The sequence below is a fragment of the Protopterus annectens genome, chromosome 15.part0 (assembly GCF_019279795.1).
Source record: "Protopterus annectens isolate FY-2018-M chromosome 15.part0, PAN1.0, whole genome shotgun sequence".
Lineage (NCBI taxonomy): Eukaryota > Metazoa > Chordata > Ceratodontiformes > Protopteridae > Protopterus > Protopterus annectens.
Genome location: NC_056749.1, coordinates 19802882 through 19821433, shown reverse-complemented (window position 1 = coordinate 19821433; position 18552 = coordinate 19802882). Strand labels below are relative to the sequence as shown.

General features: G+C 44.9%; 1 protein-coding gene across 2 annotated transcripts in view; it reads right to left on the bottom strand.

Moving 5' to 3' along the window:
• DCAF15 (DDB1 and CUL4 associated factor 15) overlaps positions 1 to 18552 on the bottom strand; it is a 1446364-nt gene that overhangs the window by 562212 nt on the left and 865600 nt on the right. For both annotated transcript variants that reach the window (XM_044057323.1, XM_044057324.1), the window contains exon 8: positions 15855 to 15946. In XM_044057323.1, coding sequence (XP_043913258.1) covers positions 15855 to 15946 — 92 coding nt within the window. The remainder of the gene's footprint in view (positions 1 to 15854; positions 15947 to 18552) is intronic.

The following is an 18552-nucleotide window of genomic DNA, read 5'->3' as shown; positions in this document are numbered from 1 at the left end:
GAAAAAATCCTCTGCAGGAGAAGCAGAGGGAACTGTTTCCACTGCATCTGAATCTTCATAAGCAGATAAGGGAATATCTTCATAATCAGATACCTCAGAGTTATCTGACTCTTGGTCTGTTAAAGCTGCTGGGGACGAGTCTCGTTCTCTTAGCAGGGGAAGGCTGACTTTCCCTAATCATCAAAAGGTACTCTGTCATTTTAAGCATCTGATGTTGTGGCGTGGGAGCAACTGCATGCACTTTGGCAGTTGGTTTTAGGCGGAGTGCGTACTCTTGGCTTTAGAAACTCTAAGGTTTAGATAGAACTGAAGACGCGAAAAGTTTGAGTTGAACATCAGTAGTGTGAAGAGCTTCCTCAGAAGCCGGTGCCTGCTCAGCGGCTCCGGACCTATCCAAGGTAGAGACATCTGCCAGTTCTATAGTCGAAGAGTCGCACGGCATACCGGACTCCAAAATGGGTCTCTGTAGAGGCCTGTGAATCCACTAAAGCGGGCCATCAGGGGCTGCAAAAGCACCTCAATGAGTACTGGCGACTGGCTTAACGGAAGCATTGTCGGCAGCTTTGAACCCTGTCTGTGTCTGACTTTATCCTTATGTTTTTCCGGAAGATCGGTAGTCTGATGGCTTACCAAAGCCATTTCGGAATACAGAGACTGAACAAAAGTATTTTGCAACAAAAAGGGCCCAATGACGAATAGTTTGGGCGTTGAACAAGGCACAAAACCAACAGCGGGGCACGTCGTGGTCTGGGCCTAAGCAGGTGACGCAGTAGGAATGGAAATCTCTGTGTGGTATTTGCTTTCCACAGGCAAAACAATTAACTTTGACATCGGTTAGAGCAAGTAAAAAAGGGTCCCCAATGGGGTACTTAGCTTTAGAAGACTTCAGGATAACTTGATTTGGATCAAAAACGCAGGTAGAGGCCGACCGGCACTCGTGCGAACTACTTTTGCTTCAGGCTCCTCGGCAAGAAAGACTGATGTAATGGCGTCAGCTGTCTGTTTTTATACTCCTGATGACATGTCAGTCCTGGAGCAACAGCAACAGAGACAGAAATACTAAGTCTCTGGTATTCGGGCAGACTGAGGGCCACCCGCAGGCAGATAACCCAAGTGTGATGACTGCAATAGTGAAACATGAACATCCATGCTTCCCACCCAGTACACTATGAAAAATGAGGAAGGGGGATGAGGAATGTCACAGTCAAAAGCTGGGTGGATACAGTAAGGGTTAAAGGGGACTCTCCTGGCGGACTAACCTGCTGCACAGCCAGCCTCTTTTTGCACTTCGAAGCTTGCTGCTGCGGTTTCATTTAGTCCACACAGTCTCTTGTTTGAACTGACTCAGTTTGCTATACAGCACTAATGTGGGAAAGATACAGGTGAAGACACCTACTTCGGTTATGGAGAAAACATGCATCACCCAGGCTCCTGTTCTGTTGCTGGTACCCTGGTGCAGTTCTGAGTCATCCGTTCTCTGAACGAACAAAAGAAGGACTACAGATGCTACACCACACCTGGCATATCTGTATGTCCATCTTGTGCATCCATTTGTTTAGATTTAATTCTGTTCTGGCTCAGCTGATCTGCCAAAGCCAGGCACATCACCTTAGAACAGATCCTGTAGTTGTAGCCTCACATCCATCATCCACAACATTACAGCCACAATTGTGTGCTTGGCAACCTGGGCACCAAGGATGAGTAACTTGACCATCTACCCTTTCATGTCCTTGCTGCCTATCCCTTATACCTTCATCTGCACAAAGAGGTTCTGGGATACTTCTGCATGTCAGTCTGCCAAGTAAGGATTCCAAAGGCCAAGATAGCAAACATGTAGGTTTTCTTTGCAGAACAGTTTAAGATTTTGTTTTGTTTTGCTCTCTGTCACTCACTAGGAAGTACATTACTTTTTGGAGCCACAATCATTCATTTTCTGGAGTCCATAGACACCACAGTTGGAGTCAAAAAGATTTTTATAGATATAATTAGGGGAGTTACAGACTCTATAAAAACTGGTTTGGCTACCAATAAGCAGCAAACTGGGAATCTGGCTTCCATGATGCTGTAGAAATGTAAACTTCCAGAACTCCCTCTACAGAAAGAATGGCTAGTAGCTTAACTCATTCCCACCAGTACAGCTCTTTTAAGTGTGTACCTTTAACTCCCAGTGGGTATGGCTTCAGCCTTTAAAAAGAAGTATCACCTTACAGTTCTAACAAATGCTCATCGACAGAGATCAAATATCAATACAACTGCATTTGCCATCATGTATGCTTAAAGACAAAATATTAGGATACATTTATGCAGCACATGTTCGGAATTATTAATGCAAAATATGAACAAGCAATATTTGACACCTAGAGAGACAGCAGGAGGTAACTGCAAAAAATTTCTGGAGGTGTACCTAACTTTAATGAGTGGAGTCAAAGGCATGCCCACAAAATGTCTGTACCTAATCTCTGACGAGGAGAATTCCTCAGACTCTCTTGCTTGAAGGTTTCTTTCATTCTAGGTATGGTGTCCCTAAATTCCTCAGACTCGCTTGCTTGAAGGTTTCTTTCTAGGTATGGTGTCCCTAAATAAGGAACTCTCTTGTGAAGAACCAAAGAGTAGGGTGCCTTCAGTATCAGACAAGAAATAAAACACTGTTCAATCTCATCCTCCATAAAGATTTTTTACCAAACTAATGGAGAGCAGCTACAGTTATTCACCTGCTTAAGGGAGAACCTTCCATAGGCAATTAAAGACAAGTCTGACCAGCCTCATATGCAGAGCTATGGAAAGACTTATCAGAAGTCATCAATAAGGTCACAGGGAATCTCCAAACACTGAACCCATTTCCCTCAGCTTCTAGAGTGACGGACACATGGCAGTGCATGCTTGACGGATTTGAGTTCCATAGTGTACACAACTAGTGCATCCACTAGGCATCACCAATCTGGCAACCCCCCCCCCCCCAGAGGAATACAACAGTGGCTTCTTCCCATACTCCACTACCAACTCCTACAGACACCCAAGTTGCTACTTGAGCTCAGGTTGTGACCAAGGCTTTATTATTTTATGCTACAAAAAAATGAGAAGTGTTGAGCGAACCAAAATTGACAGAGCGGGAGGGTGTGTTGGGCTGATTATCCCACCATAAGGTTAACTTATGCCTCCAATCTTTGGGTCTTATTGTTGGGAGTACCTAGGTTGCAACTTCCTGCAAGTTTGAGCATCTTCCTCTACAACAGCAAAGGGGACAATGCCCTCTCCATGCTTAAAATGGCATTTAGGAATTGACAAAGGACTAGTACAAGTACCTCGATACAGACTTCAGCTTTGGTCCTAGTGGGATACGCTGAGCAACAGCAGCACAGTGGCTTCCAAAGCAACAGCCAAAAGCCTCAGCTGCAGGAGACATTAAGGCCAAGGTTTGCTTGACTGCCTCCAAGGGCAAACGTATTCTGAGAAACTCTGGATTTCACTGGGACTACATTTTCTGGCCTCTCTTCCAGGGGGATAGCCAAACCATTCAAGCTTGTTGCAACTTTACTGATAGAGCGGTTTGTCCTAAAATGGCGAAGAGCCTTTTTATAGGCAAGTCTGAAGGCCTCATTAACAGTCCTAGGCCTAAAATTGATAGCAAACTACACAATGACCGACATTATGCTTTAGACATAACAAAATGTACTTGCCAAAATCTAAAGGCATAGTCAGATGCCACTTACATACTATGTGGATGAACACATCCAAAGCAAAGTGATGTCAACCCAGATATGGGAGGGGGTGTCCTGCTCTGACAGTGATAACAGATGTAGAGTTCACTGCAGTAAAGAATAAAAGTGACCCACACAAAGATAGTCAATGCATAAGTGAAAGATCCGTTGAGAAACAGCAATAGTAAAAATGACAAGGACTGTTATGTCAACTCGAAATCAGGAATAGTCCCATTTGCAGATACTTAGTCTCCCACAAGCTTAACTTAAAGTGCATCAATCACATTCAGGAACAAGTGTTAAGTAACCATGCTTTTACAGCTGAATCTAATACAAATTACATATTTTAATGCAAAACTGCATTTTTGCATTGTTTATTTTAAGCTTGGCTGCCTAATTTTTTTTCTCAGAAAAGAAAATTCTTGCCATGACATCATGAAAGACTGACTATTATATGTCAATGCTAAATGCATTAGCAGGTTTCCTAAATCTTAGGACAAGTTATCCCCTAGTTCTTGCAGAATGAACTCCTTGCATAGAAAATTAGTACACAAGATGCAGTAGTGAAACCAAAGAAGGTTTTCCTCTGAAAAGCCAAGTTGCTTCTGGTTATCCACAATGATCTGCAATTGTATTAAACTGCCTAATACCAACATCACCATTTTGTAGGTTACAACTTTAACACAGGCAGAGTGGGGAATAAAACTGGAAAGCAAAAACACACTTTAAAGGGTGGAATCTGAATAGCAAACTACCTACTTCGACATTACTAATGCCTGGAAAAAAACAGTGAAGGAAAGTATAGTTGTGTACATACCATAAATGTAGATGTTAGAGTGTATTCACTGTTGCAGTCATCACATTAGGGTAAATCTGCTTGCAGTAGCCCTCAGTCGGTCTTGGGTCCTGCATCGGTTGCTGTCCCTTCTTCCAAGATGTCAGGTCGTCAGGGGGTATAAAACATGCAGCAGACGCCAATACATCAGTTTTTCTTGCCCCAGATGTCAGATGCCCCCCTAATGGGAAGCAATCAAACCTATAAATACAAGGATATACCTCCAACAAAAAAGCAAATACACCAAAAGCCTTTTAGAGCATAGTAAGTGAGAGCATGGGGTATAGCCAAAAGAAGAAGGGGGCTGGAGAGGGTAACCAGGACTGCAACAGTGAATACACCTGAACATCAACATTTATGGTAAGTGTACACAACTGTATTATGTTCTTCGTATTTCACTCATTACCATTTGGGTAGATTCCCAAAGCTAAGGTTGGGAGGAGGAATTTAAATAGAATTAGGACCTGCTATAAGGCCCTGCAAGACTGCAGTGGCAAAACCAGCTCTGGATTTAGAGAAAATTGGCAAATGACAATGCTTGGTGAAAGTATGTACAGAAATCCAGGTAGCAGCTTCTAGGATGTCCCTAGTAGGGATGCCCCTGAGAAAGGCTGTAGAGGTAGATGCAGCCCTGGCTGAATGGGGTCTGATGCCCTGTGGGATAGGTTTTCCATGGTGCTTATAGCAGAAATGAATGCAGTGGCCTATCCATTTTGAAATGGTTTGTTTTGAAATAGCTTTCCCCTCTGACCCTGCAGCAAATGCCACCAGCAGTTCGGATTTCCTTTGAGGTTTAGTCCTGTCCAAGTAAAATCTAAGCTGTCTGTGCACATCTAAAGAGTGCAGTATTTGCTCCCCTTTGTTCTGTGGATTAGGAAAGAAGGTAGGCAAATGAATGGACAGATTAAGAGCCACACTGAATACCACCTTGGGCATGAAGGAGGGACTGGTTCTGAGGGACACCCTGCCCACATGAAAGATAATGAAAGGTTCCACTGCCATAAGGGTCTGTAATTCAGATATCCTTCCTGCAGAAATGATTGCTAAAAGGAAAGCTGTTTTCCAAGAAAGAAATTTTAAATCTGCAGTAGCAGCTGGTTCGAAAGGAGGAAGAGTGAGTTTCGCCAAGACAAAGTAAAAATCCCAGGCTGGAGTTGGAGCTCTCCTGGGTGGCATTAAATTTTTGGCCGCTCTGAGGAACTGCTTGAGCAGTGGGTGAGAAGAGTGGAGGTTCTGTGCTATAATGAGCTGAAATGGCTGAAGCATGAATTTTGATGGAGGAAAAAGACAGGCCCTTATGAAGCATCTCAGTCTATTATTGTAGAATCTGACGTAAACTGGGCACTTTTGCATTCATTCCTTGAGATTGGTTCCAGACACAGAATCTTTTCCATTTTGCAGCATAAGATTTTCTAGTACTAGACCTCCTTGCCTGTAAAATGATATCCATCACGGACTTACTAAGGGATGGTAAAGGTGAGATTACGTAATTAGCCAGGCTGCTAGGTACAGGGTTTGCAGAGGAGGGCGCAGAATCTGGTTCTCCTATTGAGACAACAGGGAAGGGAGCCTAAGGCAGGTGCCATGGAGCCAAGCGTAACACTGCACAAGTGTGGGTACCAGTGTTGGCGAGGCCAGTCTGGTGCAATTAAAAATCGTCCTTGGTTTGCCCCATTTGATCTTTAGTTGTACCTTGCAGAGCATAGGCAGAGTAAGAAAGGCATAAACCGACAGTTTTTTTCCAGCTGAAGGATAGAGCATCCACTTTCCAAGCTAGCTTGTGTGGAATTCTTGTGCAAAATTTGTCGAACTGATGGTTGTGGGGGGAGGCAAACAGGTCTATATCTGGGCTCTCCCATTTGCTTGTCAACATGTTGAAAATCCTTGGTTCCAGTTTCCACTTGTGTGGGTCCATGAGGTTTCTGCTTAGTCCGTCTGCCAGTGTATTTAGTTTTCCTGGCAGGAATTAAGCTTGTAGATTCACTTGGTAGCTCAAGGCTGTGTTCCACAATGCCATGGCTAGTCTGCAGAGGGGGTAAGAATGTGTATCCCCCTGCTTATGTACCACATGACAGTGGTGTTGTCAGTCTTTACCATTAGTTGTCCTGGAAGAATGTGGTCCTTGAAGGCTGTCAAGAGCATTATTTCCTTTTGATTTATGTGCAGGTGCATCTGACTTGGGCTCCATTTGCCCTGAATGCACTTCCCTGCCAGGTGAGCCCCCCATGCATAGTCTGATGCATCTGTTAAGATTTGGGCAGCAGGGGGTAATGTAAATGGTAGTCCCCTGTTTTGGTGGCAAGCCTCTGCCCACCAAAGGAACTCTAGGCGTAGGCAGGGTATGACAGGAATCCTTGCTTCTAGATCCTGTGAATGTTGACACCATAGGCTTTTGAGATACCATTGTAGTTTCCTCATATGCAGCCTTGCATATGGAATTAGAAGAATGCAGTAGGCCATGAACCCCAAGGCTTGCAGTATTTGCCTTGCAGATGGCGTTTTTTTTGTGGCCACTTGTTTGAAGTAGGGTTGTCAAATGGATCTGTTTCTCTGGCGTGAGGAAAGCCATCTGGGAAGTTGCATTCAAGCTTGCTCCCAGGAATATAATTTCTTGACAGGGTACCAGGTGGGATCTCTCTGTTTATGGTGAACCCCAGACAAGTCCGTACCATTTGAACAAAGGCCAGATGATTCAAAAGAATGTCCAGGCTTTCTGCCTGAATTACACAATCGTCCAGGTATGGGTACATTTGAATATTTCTTTGCCTGCAAAATGCAATGACTGGAGCTAGGCACTTTGTGAATACCCTGGGAGCAGTAGATAAGCCAAAGGGCAGTGCAGAGAACTGATAGTGCATGTAGCCTGCTTTGAAGCAAAGGTATCTTCTGCAAGACTCCCTGATTGGGATGTGCAGGTATGCTTATTTTAAGTCTAGTGTTGCCAACCATGCATCTTTGCCTGGCATAGGAAGCAGCTGATGAAGAGTCAGCATTTTGAATTTTGGAATCGCCAGAAAGGTGTTTAGAGTAGAAAGGTCCAGGATAGGATGCCATGTACTGCCTTTTCGGGGTACCAGGAAATAGAAATCTTGTCCCTTTTCCTCTTCTGGCACCAAGTGAATAGCCCCCCATGTTTGAGAGAGAGAGAGAGAGAGAGAGTACTTGATTTTGGGCCTCTGCCCACTGATTTGAGGGTAGATCTGGCCACCTGCTTGGTGTTGGTAATGTGTGGAAGTGAAATCTGTATCCTTGGGACACTATATTTAAAACCCATTTGTCCTGGGTAATGAGTTCCCAGTTTTTGGCCAGCAGACCAATCTTTCCCGCCTAAAGGAGCATTCAGTTGGGAAGTGCTTGGAAGTTTTAAAAGCAAGTCACTGAGGCAGTTTTCCATAGGGGGAGTCTTATTACCCCCAGATTTGGTTGCGGAAACCCCCCACTGCTTAGTCTTGTGTGTCCTTTGGGACTGAAACCTGGGGTTTCTGCTGCGTCTGGGTTTGGCTTGAAAAGACCTGGAAGGGGCTGGAAAGGACCAATTTTTAGAGGGCCAGTGCCTAATACATCTAGGAGGCTGAGTAAGAAATCTTTTAACAGATTGCATAGATTTAGCTTTATCTTCCATCTTTTAAGAACTTCCTCAGCCTTGTTGCCAAACAGGTGGTCCTGATTTAAGGGAGCATCCAACAATTTGACTTTAACATGAACAGGCAAAGATTGCTCCTTAAGCCAAGCATGCCTTCTGAGCACAGACCCAGTAACAGCAGCCCTGCAAGAGGCCTCTAATGAATCAAATCCACATTGCAAAGTATGTTTTCCAACCTGTTCAGCAGAATGCATTACATCCTGTAATTCTTTATTTTCAGCAGTCAGGAATCATCATTTTCTGTTTACGCAATCCAATAACATGCTGTTGATACTTTAACATATGAAACTGGCAGTTTAAAGCCCTAATGGCTACGGTTGCAAAAGTGTAAGCTTTCTTACCCCATCTATCCAGTGCCCTGGAGTCTCTATTAGAGGGGGTAGGATTTTTAGCAGTAGAAGCCTTAATGCCCTTGGGTCCATGAGAAATAGTCTCTGGATCCACAAGATTTTTAAAAAGGAACTTGTGCGAATCAGGAACCCTGTAATATCTCTCAGAAGGGAGCAGGAGGCAAAGAATCAGGAGCCAAACTAGATGCTGAAAAGGCATCAACAATGTCTAGTACAGGAGGTATAGCTATGCAGAGGCAGGAGTAAGAAATCCTCAAGCCTCCTTTTTTGAATCAGAAAAATCCCGACTTTCCCCAGTAGAAATGCTCCCTTAGATATGCAAGGTCTCACCAAAAGAAAAATCCTCTGGAGGGGAAGCAGGGGGAAGAGTCTCCTCTGCATCAGAATCCTCATAAGTAGATAAGGGCAAATCCAGATCATCAGAAGAATCAGAAAAATCAGAATCCTCGCCAGAAGATTCATAAACAACTTCAGCCCTAGGTCTCTTAGAAGGGGGAGGTTGGCTTCCCCAGATTAGAGTTATACGATCTTCAAACTTTTTTTTTTTTTTTTTTTTAAGGCATAGAGGCCAGAGCATGTGGCCTGGGCGTCTGTTTCTTAGGCATGGATCGAGATTTTGACCTAAATGAAGAAAGAGGCAGTTTAATATGCAAGTCCATAGGCCTGAATACACCCTCAGAAGCCGGTGCCTGCACAGCGGCCGCGGACCCATCCAAGGTAGAGACATCCGCAGGTTCCACAGTTGAAGCATCTCGCGGCACACTGGATTCTGAATGGGTCTCAGTAGAGGTCTGCGAGTCAGACGTAGTGGGTATCAGGGGCTGTGAAAGCACCTCACGGAGTACCGGCAAACTGGCGAATGGCTTAGAAGCGTCGCTGGCAGCTTTGGACCTCGACAGCCTCTGTCCATCTTTGTATTTTTTCAGAATCCCTGTAGTCTGATGGCTAACAGACGACATTTCTGAATAATTAAACCGAGAACCGAAATATTTAGAGGCGAAAATATACAAACGACGGACAGTGCACTAATTAAATAAAGCACAAAACTGACAGCAAGGTACGTCGTGGTCAAGGCCTAGGCAAGGATACAGTATGAATGAAAATCTTTGTGAGGTATTTGCTTTCCAGAAGTAATGCAATTATTAACTTTTACTGACATCGACCAGGAGCAAGAAAATGTTTCTCCAACGGGTACTTAGCTTTAGTTGAAGACTTCGGTTTTGAAACTCGAAAACAAAAATTTCAGGAGTCGGCGGAGCGGCACTTGCAAACTGCTTCTGCTTCGGACAATGCACGGCAAGAAAAAAGTACAGTTTTGTACCTACCATAAATGTAGATGTCCGATAGATATGCAACTGCAGTCATAACATATGGATTTGTCCTGCCTCAGGCAGCCCTCGGTCGGCCGGATTCCAAAGTCTGGGTCCGACGTCGGCTGATGTCGCACTTCTCTCCGACGTCAGAGCGGCTGGAGTACATAAGCATCAGCCGATGCCATTTTCTTCAGTGTTTCTTGCCCCAGATGCCAGGTGCCCTCCAAGGAAGGCTGAAATCAAATTGGAAGACAAAAACAGGATTCCAGACAAATAAATGAGCAATAAACAGATACACCATAACAGATATCCCCAGCTAAGAGAAACAGGGATAGGAGTGGACCCTAGGCATAGAGGGGTATGGAGGGAGGGAAAATCCGACTGCAGTTGCATATCTATCGGACATCTACATTTATGGTAGGTACAAAACTGCACTACGTCCTTCAAGAATGCAACTGCAGTCATAACATATGGGTAGAATACCATAGCTCAGCTGGGGGAGGAGGAATGCTCTAGGAAAAAGATGGTGTGGCAATCAAACCCTGCAGGACTGCCGAAGCAAAGCCTGCTCTGAATCTGGAGTATAGAGGGAGATTGTAGTGTTTGGAGAATGTATGCACGGAGCTCCATGTAGCAGCTTCTAGAATGTCCTTAGTAGGCACCCCTCTTAAGAATGCTGTAGAGGTGGCTGTAGCTCTGGTGGAATGTGGTCTGACATTGGCTGGAACAGTCTTTCCATGAAAGGAATAACAGAATCTGATGCAATGCCCAATCCATTTTGAAATAGTCCGTTTTGAAATTGCTTTTCCTTGGACTGCAGGGGCGTAAGCTACAAAAAGTTGGTCAGACTTTCTACTGGTCTTGGTTCTGTCCAGGTAGTATCGAAGTTGTCTGTGAATGTCCAAGGTATGTAACAGTCTTTCCCCCTTATTCTCAGGATTGGGGAAGAAAGCAGGCAGATGAATAGCTTGATTTAAAGAAACCCTAGATACCACCTTTGGCATAAAAGTAGGGTTGGTCCTTAATGAAACCCTGTCTCTGTGGAAAATTATGAACGGTGGTATTGCCATTAGGGCCTGTAGTTCAAACCCTTCTTGCTGAGGTAATTGCCAACAGGAAAGCTGTCTTCCATGAGAGAAATTGCAAGTCAACTGAAGCTGCTGGCTCAAATGGAGGTAGAGTCAGTTTTTCTAGGACAAAATTGAGGTCCCAGGCTGGCACTGGAGCCTTTCTTGGTGGCTTAATGTTCTTGATTCCCCTGAGGAATTGCCTTAGCAAAGGATGTGAAAAGACAGGCGGATCAGTGTTATATCTAGCTGAAATAGCTGATGCATGTATCTTTATGGAAGAATAGGAGAGTCCATTCTTTAGCATATCTGCCAAATATTCCAGGATGAGTGGGATGTTCAATAAGGATGCATCATGTCCCTTGCTGGTATTCCAAATGCTGAATCTCTTCCATTTTGCTAAGTAAACCTTTCTGGTGGATGGTCTTCGAGCCTCTGTTAGTATCCGCTGAACGTCCTTGGAGAGAGATAGGTTGAGATTATTCATGGGATCTCCCAGGCTGTTAGCTGCAGTGTCTGAAGGTTTGGATGCACTGTTTTGAAGTTGTGTTGAGTCAAAAGTAGAGGCCATTGTGGAAGGGCCCACTTCTTGGTGTGACATATGCTCCGTAGTAGTGGATACCAGTGTTGTCTTGGCCAGTCCGGAGCTATTAGGATCCCCTTGGGTCTCTGCTTTGATCTTTAGTAATACTGAGGTCATCAGTGGCAGAGGTGGGAATGCATAGATTTTTAGGGAGTTACAGTTGAATGAGAGAGCATCTATTTTCCAAGCTTGTGGATGGTATGTCCTTGAGCAGAATTTTTGTAGATGATGGTTGAGGTGAGAGGCAAATAGGTCTACTTCTGGCCTGCCCCATGTCGAAGTGAGCTGTGTGAAGATCTTCTGATGTAACCGCCACTCGTGTGGATCTGTGAAATTCCTGCTTAGGCTGTCCGCCAGCACATTGTCTTTGCCTGGAACAAACTGGGATTGTAACTGAATGTTTAGGCTCAGTGATTTTTCCCAAAGATGCATTGTCAGTCTGCAAAGGGGGTAAGAATGGGTGCCCCCTTGCTTGTTTATATACCACATTACAGTGGTGTTGTCTGTCCGTATCAGTAAATGGCCTTGCTGACGTTGGTGTTGAAAGGCCTCGATGGCATGCATTACTGCCAGCATTTCCTTTTGGTTTATGTGCAGATCTGTTTCCTTTGGAGACCATTGTCCTTGTATACACCTGCCTTCCATGTGCGCCCCCCAGCCAAGGTCTGAGGCGTCTGTGGTCATGGTCTGTGTTATCTGTGGTTTTCTGAATGACATACCTGTGTTTGCCTGGCTTACCGAGGCCCACCATAGGAATTCCTTTTGTAGGCATGGAATGAGCAGTATGGTTGTCTCTAAGTTGTTGCTGTGCTGAGACCATAGGATTTTTAGGTACCATTGAAGCTTTCTCATGTGTAGTCTTGCTAATGGAACCAGGAGAATGCAGGATGCCATGTAACCCAGGGCCTGTAGGAATCTCCTTGCAGTCATCTGGGTGAGTTTTGCTAAACCTTTGAAGTAATGAGTTAACTTCTCTTGCTTGTCTTCTGTTAGGTAAGCCATTTGAGAGGCTGTGTCTAATTTGGCTCCTAAGAAGATTATTTGCTGGGATGGCTGAAGTCTTGACTTTTGGAAGTTGACTGTGTATCCCAGAGCTTGAAGTAATCGTATGACATAGTCCAAGTTTTTTGTCAACATCAATTTGTCGTCCGCTTGCATGAGGCAGTCGTCCAGGTACGGGTAAATTTGGATCCCCTGGAGCCTGCAATGAGCAATTACTGAAGCCAGGCATTTTGTGAATACTCTGGGCGCAGTAGATAAGCCAAATAGCAATGCTGAGAATTGATAATGCTCTGGCCCTGCAAGAAATCTGAGATATCTTCTGCAGCTGTGTCTGATAGGGACATGCAGGTATGCCTCCTTGAGGTCCAGAGTAATCAGCCAAGACCCCTTGCCCAGCATGGGAAGGAGTTGCTGTAGAGTCAGCATTTTGAACTTTGGTACTATGAGAAAGGTGTTTAATGCGGACAAATCCAGTATTGGTCTCCATTGAGATTCTTTTCTTGGAACAAGGAACAGTCTTGAGTAAAACCCCTGGCCTTGTTCTTGTTGTGGAACTCTTTCTATTGCTTTCATCCGAGTCAGCAGAGAGATTTGCTTGATAGCCTCTGCCCTCTGGTTTTGTGGTAGGTTTGGCATGCCTTGTTTTCTTGGTAAGGTATGAAAATGGAACCTGTAACCTCGGTCTATAATGTCCAAAATCCATTTGTCCTTTGTCAGTCTGTGCCAATTGTCTGCAAACAGAGATAGTTTCCCGCCCAAGGGAGCTTCTACTTGTTCCCTGGTAGACGGAAGTAGAGGAAAGTCATTGAGATTGTGGCTGTGGGGCAGGTGAAACCCCTGTGTCACTTCTTTGGTTTGCTGGCTGCCATTGTAGTCCCCTGTAAGGACCTCTGTATTGTCCTCTTCCTCGGCCACGTCTGTTTTTACCCCTTTGAAATTTTTTCAGGATTAGGAAAGGACCAGTTTTTTGAAGGCCAATTTCTACTGAATCGGGGGGGGGGGGGGGGGGGGGTTGAACCTGGAGGAAATCTTTCACAGTCTGAACTGATTTTGCTTTTTCCTCGATGGACTTTAACACATCCTTAGCATTAGCACCAAAAAGCTTGTTCTTTTCCAAAGGTGCATCCAGAAGTTTTGCCTTTACATGATCTGGTAGAGGTTGATCTTTTAACCATGCATGTCTGCGAATGACTGCCCCTGTCATAGCTGCCCTACATGAAGCTTCCAGTGCATCATATCCACACTGCAGGAAGTGATTGCTTACTTGCTGAGAGTTATGTACAGCTTCCTGCAAAGACTTCCTGTCTAAAGGATCAGGAGAGGCCAATGTTTTCTGTAAATCTTCTAACAGGAAATCCTGATATTACATATGAAAAAGGCAATTCAAAGCTCTCATAGCAAAAGTAGTGGAGGTGTAAACCTTTTTACCCCATCTCTCTAATGACCTAGCTACCCTGTTGGAGGGCAAAGGATTTTTAGAGGTGGAAGCTGAAACACCCTTAGGTCCCTGGGAAATAGTTTCCAAATCAGCAGTATGGGCCCTGAATAAATGGGAATGTGTTTCTGGGACCCTGTAATACCTGTCTGGCTTGGCTGGAGCAGGAGGGAGAGAGTCAGGGGTAACACTAGAGTCAGAATACAAATCATCCAAAACATCAAGCACAGGAGGAATAGCTAAGGGCCTGTGCTGGGGCTTTTTAAGGAAAGTATGAAGGCGCTTTCTGGAATCAGAATATTCCTGGCCTTGCCACTTGAAATGTTCCCTCATGGTATGCAGAACTTCCCCAAAAGAAATATCCTCAGGAGGGGAGGCCGAGGGGATGGAATCCTCTGCATCCGAGTCCTCATAGGTCTTGAAGAGCTCTTCCTGGCAATCAGAGTGGACAGAGTCCTCAGAATCTTCATCTGAAGGAATAGGGTCGGAGGGTTCAACCCGGGGCCTTTTATCAGAAGGAGGCTGGGATCCTCTCTCAGGATGGGCCTGGGAACCTCTAATCATAGCAATTAAGTCAGCAGCCATAGTCATAATCTGTGTCTCTGGAGTAGGCTGAGGTAAGGTTTTAGCAGAAAGATGCTTGGTCTTGCTGGCCGCCTTAGCCCTAGTGTAGGCCTTAATAGACATGGCCATAGGAGGCCTGGCAGCTCCATGTGCAGGAGTGACCTTATCTACAGCAATGGTCTCTGGCATTTCCTCGGTTTCGGTATCCGGAGGAAAATCAATAACTGGCGGAGTGATATCCGGAAACGGAGTCGTCGGTAATGCGGAGTCTTCGGTTCAGAGCGGTGGAAAAAACAGTCTCAGGGGGAACCGGAGCACTCGCGGTAGGTTTTGCCGTGGAGTCGGTGGTAGACGCGGGCAGAGGATGTCGGTCCCGGTCTTTTCGTTTCTTGGGAGTTTGCGATGTCGGAAGCTCCGACAACATTGTATAGGCAAATTTTTCGCCGAAAAAATCTTCAGCGAACTCCGCCCGGCGCCTGAGAGTGCGCTTGTTGAAGCGAGCACAGGCTACACAGGCCGAGACGTCGTGGTCTGGGCCAAGGCAAGGAAGACAGTAAGAGTGGAAATCCTTATGAGGTATTTGTTTACCACACGAAAGATAATTGTTAACTTTTTCAGTAATTTCTGACATCGGCTGAGGCAAGAAAAGGTCCCCAACGGGGTACTTAGCTTTTTTGATGACTTGGGAATCGAAGAATACAGGAGCTGACCGACCGGCACTTGCGAACCGCTTCTGCTTCGGGCACCGCGCGGCAAGAAAGACTGAAGAAAATGGCGTCGGCTGATGCGTATGTACTCCAGCCGCTCTGACGTCTGAGAGAAATGCGACATCAGCCGACATCGGACCCAGACTGGAATCCGGCCGACCGAGGGCTGCCTGAGGCAGGACAACCCATATGTTATGACTGCAGTTGCATTCTTGAAGGACATCTGATATAATGGCGTTGGCTGCATGTTTTATACCCCTGACGTCATGGAAGGGACAGCAACTGACGCAGGACCCAAGACTTTGTTAATCAGACCGACTGAGGGCTACTGCAAGCAGATAACCCAAATGCAATTACTGCAGCAGTGAAACAACAAGAACATCAGTATTATGCTTGTGTCTGCAATCAGGTTTGCTGTTGACATCTTCAGTGTCTCCACATCATCCAGAACATCAGTCCATCCATACTGCACCCAAAGAACCCAAACCAGTACACAAGCCAAACCTTCCCCCAGTCAAAACAGTGAACATGAAGGCAGATCAAAACTGCAAAAGGCAGGAAACAAGACAACTCGGGTGAGAAAATAGAACACAAGTCACACATATGCCCCTGCTGGAGGGTGAGCTAACTCCCAACACAAATGTAGACTGGGATTACCTGAACTGAAGCATTGTCCTTCAAGGGCTGCAAACACCTTCCTTTTAAGTCAGTTACAACAAATGGCAATGAGATTTTGTCATCTTCGTACTCTGAAAATAAATACAAACATAAATACATACATACTGAATCAGTCATACATAAGTTAACAGAAGTAAGATCTACTCTTGCTGCAAACACCTGTTCAGGTAATTCCTGTACTAATCTATGCTTCAGTCAGGACAATCATCATGAAACTTCTGCATCACAGCTAGCATCTACATAGCAGAATGACCTGAAGCGCAACTGACAAGTCAGTGAGAACACACTTCTGGTCACACCGCCCTGCTGTACTAAACACTGCTGCACATACGACAGTTATCAGATTAAGACCAGAGTGTGCATTTAACTAACAAGTCAGTGAGAACACACTTCTGGTCACACCGCCCTGCTGTACTAAACACTGCTGCACATACGACAGTTATCAGATTAAGACCAGAGTATCAGGTAACTCACTATGCAGAATTGCTTTTTCAGGGGTGGCCAAAGAAGCCAAGTCTGGATACAGCAACTTGTTGAAACTTGCACAATAGGCAAATGCTGGCAGAATGAATCAAACCCAGGACTACAAGATGGATTTATTAAAAGCTCATATCATTAGTCCTTTGCACTGAAATGCTACACAGTAGCAAATGAGAGACTAAGACACTTGCACAATGTACACTTTCCTTCCATTACTTTTATTTGGAAGGTCAGAAAACGCTGATCACCCTTCTATTCTAAACACTGCCAGTAAAAATAAATGATGCACTCCACTGCTTAATCTATAGATTAATCTGCAGACTTCACTGAAATCAAACTTGCCACATTAGTACCAATACAAAAAATGAATGAGGAGGGAACACAGATACACATTCATGAAGGACAGTAACTTTTATAAAAAAGATCTTGCCCACTAGGTGTGCTTATTTAAATTTTTATGAGCTGCACAGAGGAATAGCAAAGTACAGTTGTGTACACTTACCATAAATGTAGATGTTTGAGTGTATTCACTGTTGCAGTCATTACATTTGGGTAATCCTCCTGGCAGTTTGCCCTCAGCCGGCCTGAATTCCAAAGTCTTGGGTCCTGCGTCGGTTGCTGTCGCCCCTTCCCTGATGTCAGGTCATCAGGGGTATAAAAGAAGCAACCGACACCATTTTCTTCAGTTTTTCTTGCCCCAGATGTCAGGTGCCCCCCAAAAGGGTAGCCAAACTTTATATATATATTTGGAAATACAATAAAAATTTTACCTTCATCTATAAGCAAATACACCACACAGGTAGTGTGAATCAGAGAAGGCAGGGTATGACCCAAAAGAAAAAAGGGGGGGGGGGAGGCGGGTGGGTAACCTGGACTGCAACAGTGAATACACTAACATCTACATTTATGGTAAGTGTACACACAACTGTACTATGTTCTTCGTGTTTCACTGTTGCAGTCATTACATTTGGGTAGAGTCCCAAAGCTATGGTTGGGAGGCTGGAACTAGACAGCAGTAGGAGCGGGTATGAGGCCCTCGGCAAAACTGCAGTGGCAAAGCCTGCCCTAGATTTAGAGTAGAGTGACAGATGGTAATGCTTTGTAAAGGTGTGCACTGAACTCCAAGTAGCCGCCTCTAAAATGTCTCTGGTTGGTACTTCCCTGAGAAAGACTGCTGAAGTGGCTGCAGCTCTGGTGGAATGAGGCTTAATGCCCTTGGGCACTGGCTTGCCATGGTGTAAGTAGCAGAAATGAATGCAGTGGCCTAAACCACTTAGAAAGTCTGCTTTGAGATAGGCTTTCCTTGTGATCCTACAGCATATGCCACTAGTAATTGTTCTGCCTTCCTGAAAGCTTCGATTCTGTCCAAGTAGAATCAAAGCTGTCTGTGTACGTCCAAAGAATGCAGAATTCTCTCCCCCTTGTTCTGTGGACTTGGGTAAAAGGTTGGCAGATGGATGACTTGGTTAAGAGCCACACTGGACTCTACTTTAGGCATAAATTTGGGGTTTGTCCTCAGGGAGACCCCGTCAGGGTGAAAAATGATGAAAGGTTCCACAGCCATGAGGACTTGTAGCTCTGAAACTCGTCTTGCAGAAGTAATTGCTAAGAGCAGAGCCATTTTCAAAGATAAAAACTTCATATCAGCTGTAACAGCTGGCTCAAAAGGAGGCAGGGTGAGCTTTTCCAAAACATAGTTGAGATCCCATGCAGGTGCTGGTAGTTTTTCTTGGGGGCCTTAAATTTTTGGCTCCTCTGAGGTACTGCCTCAGTAAAGGGCGAGAAAAAAGTGGTGGCTCTGTATTGTAATGAGCTGAAATGGCAAGGGCATGAATTTTAATTGATGAAAAAGATAGGCCTTTGTCCAGCATCTCAGTTAAGTATTGCAAAATCTGAGGAATATTTGGTATGGCTGTATCAGTTCCGTGTGCCTGGTTCCAGGCACAGAATCTCTTCCATTTTCCAGCATAAGACTTTCTAGTACTAGGCCTTCTGGCTTCCAGAATGACATCCATCACAGCTTTACTGAGAGGTGTTTTTTGTATTACTACATTATCCGCCATGCTGCCAAGTTTAATGTCCTGAGTTGACTGTGCATGATCTGATTGTTTTGCTGGGACAGTAGTCGAAGTATTTGAGGTAAGGTCCAAGCCGGGTATAGAGAAGTTCCTTAGTATTGGATACCAGCACTGGTGTG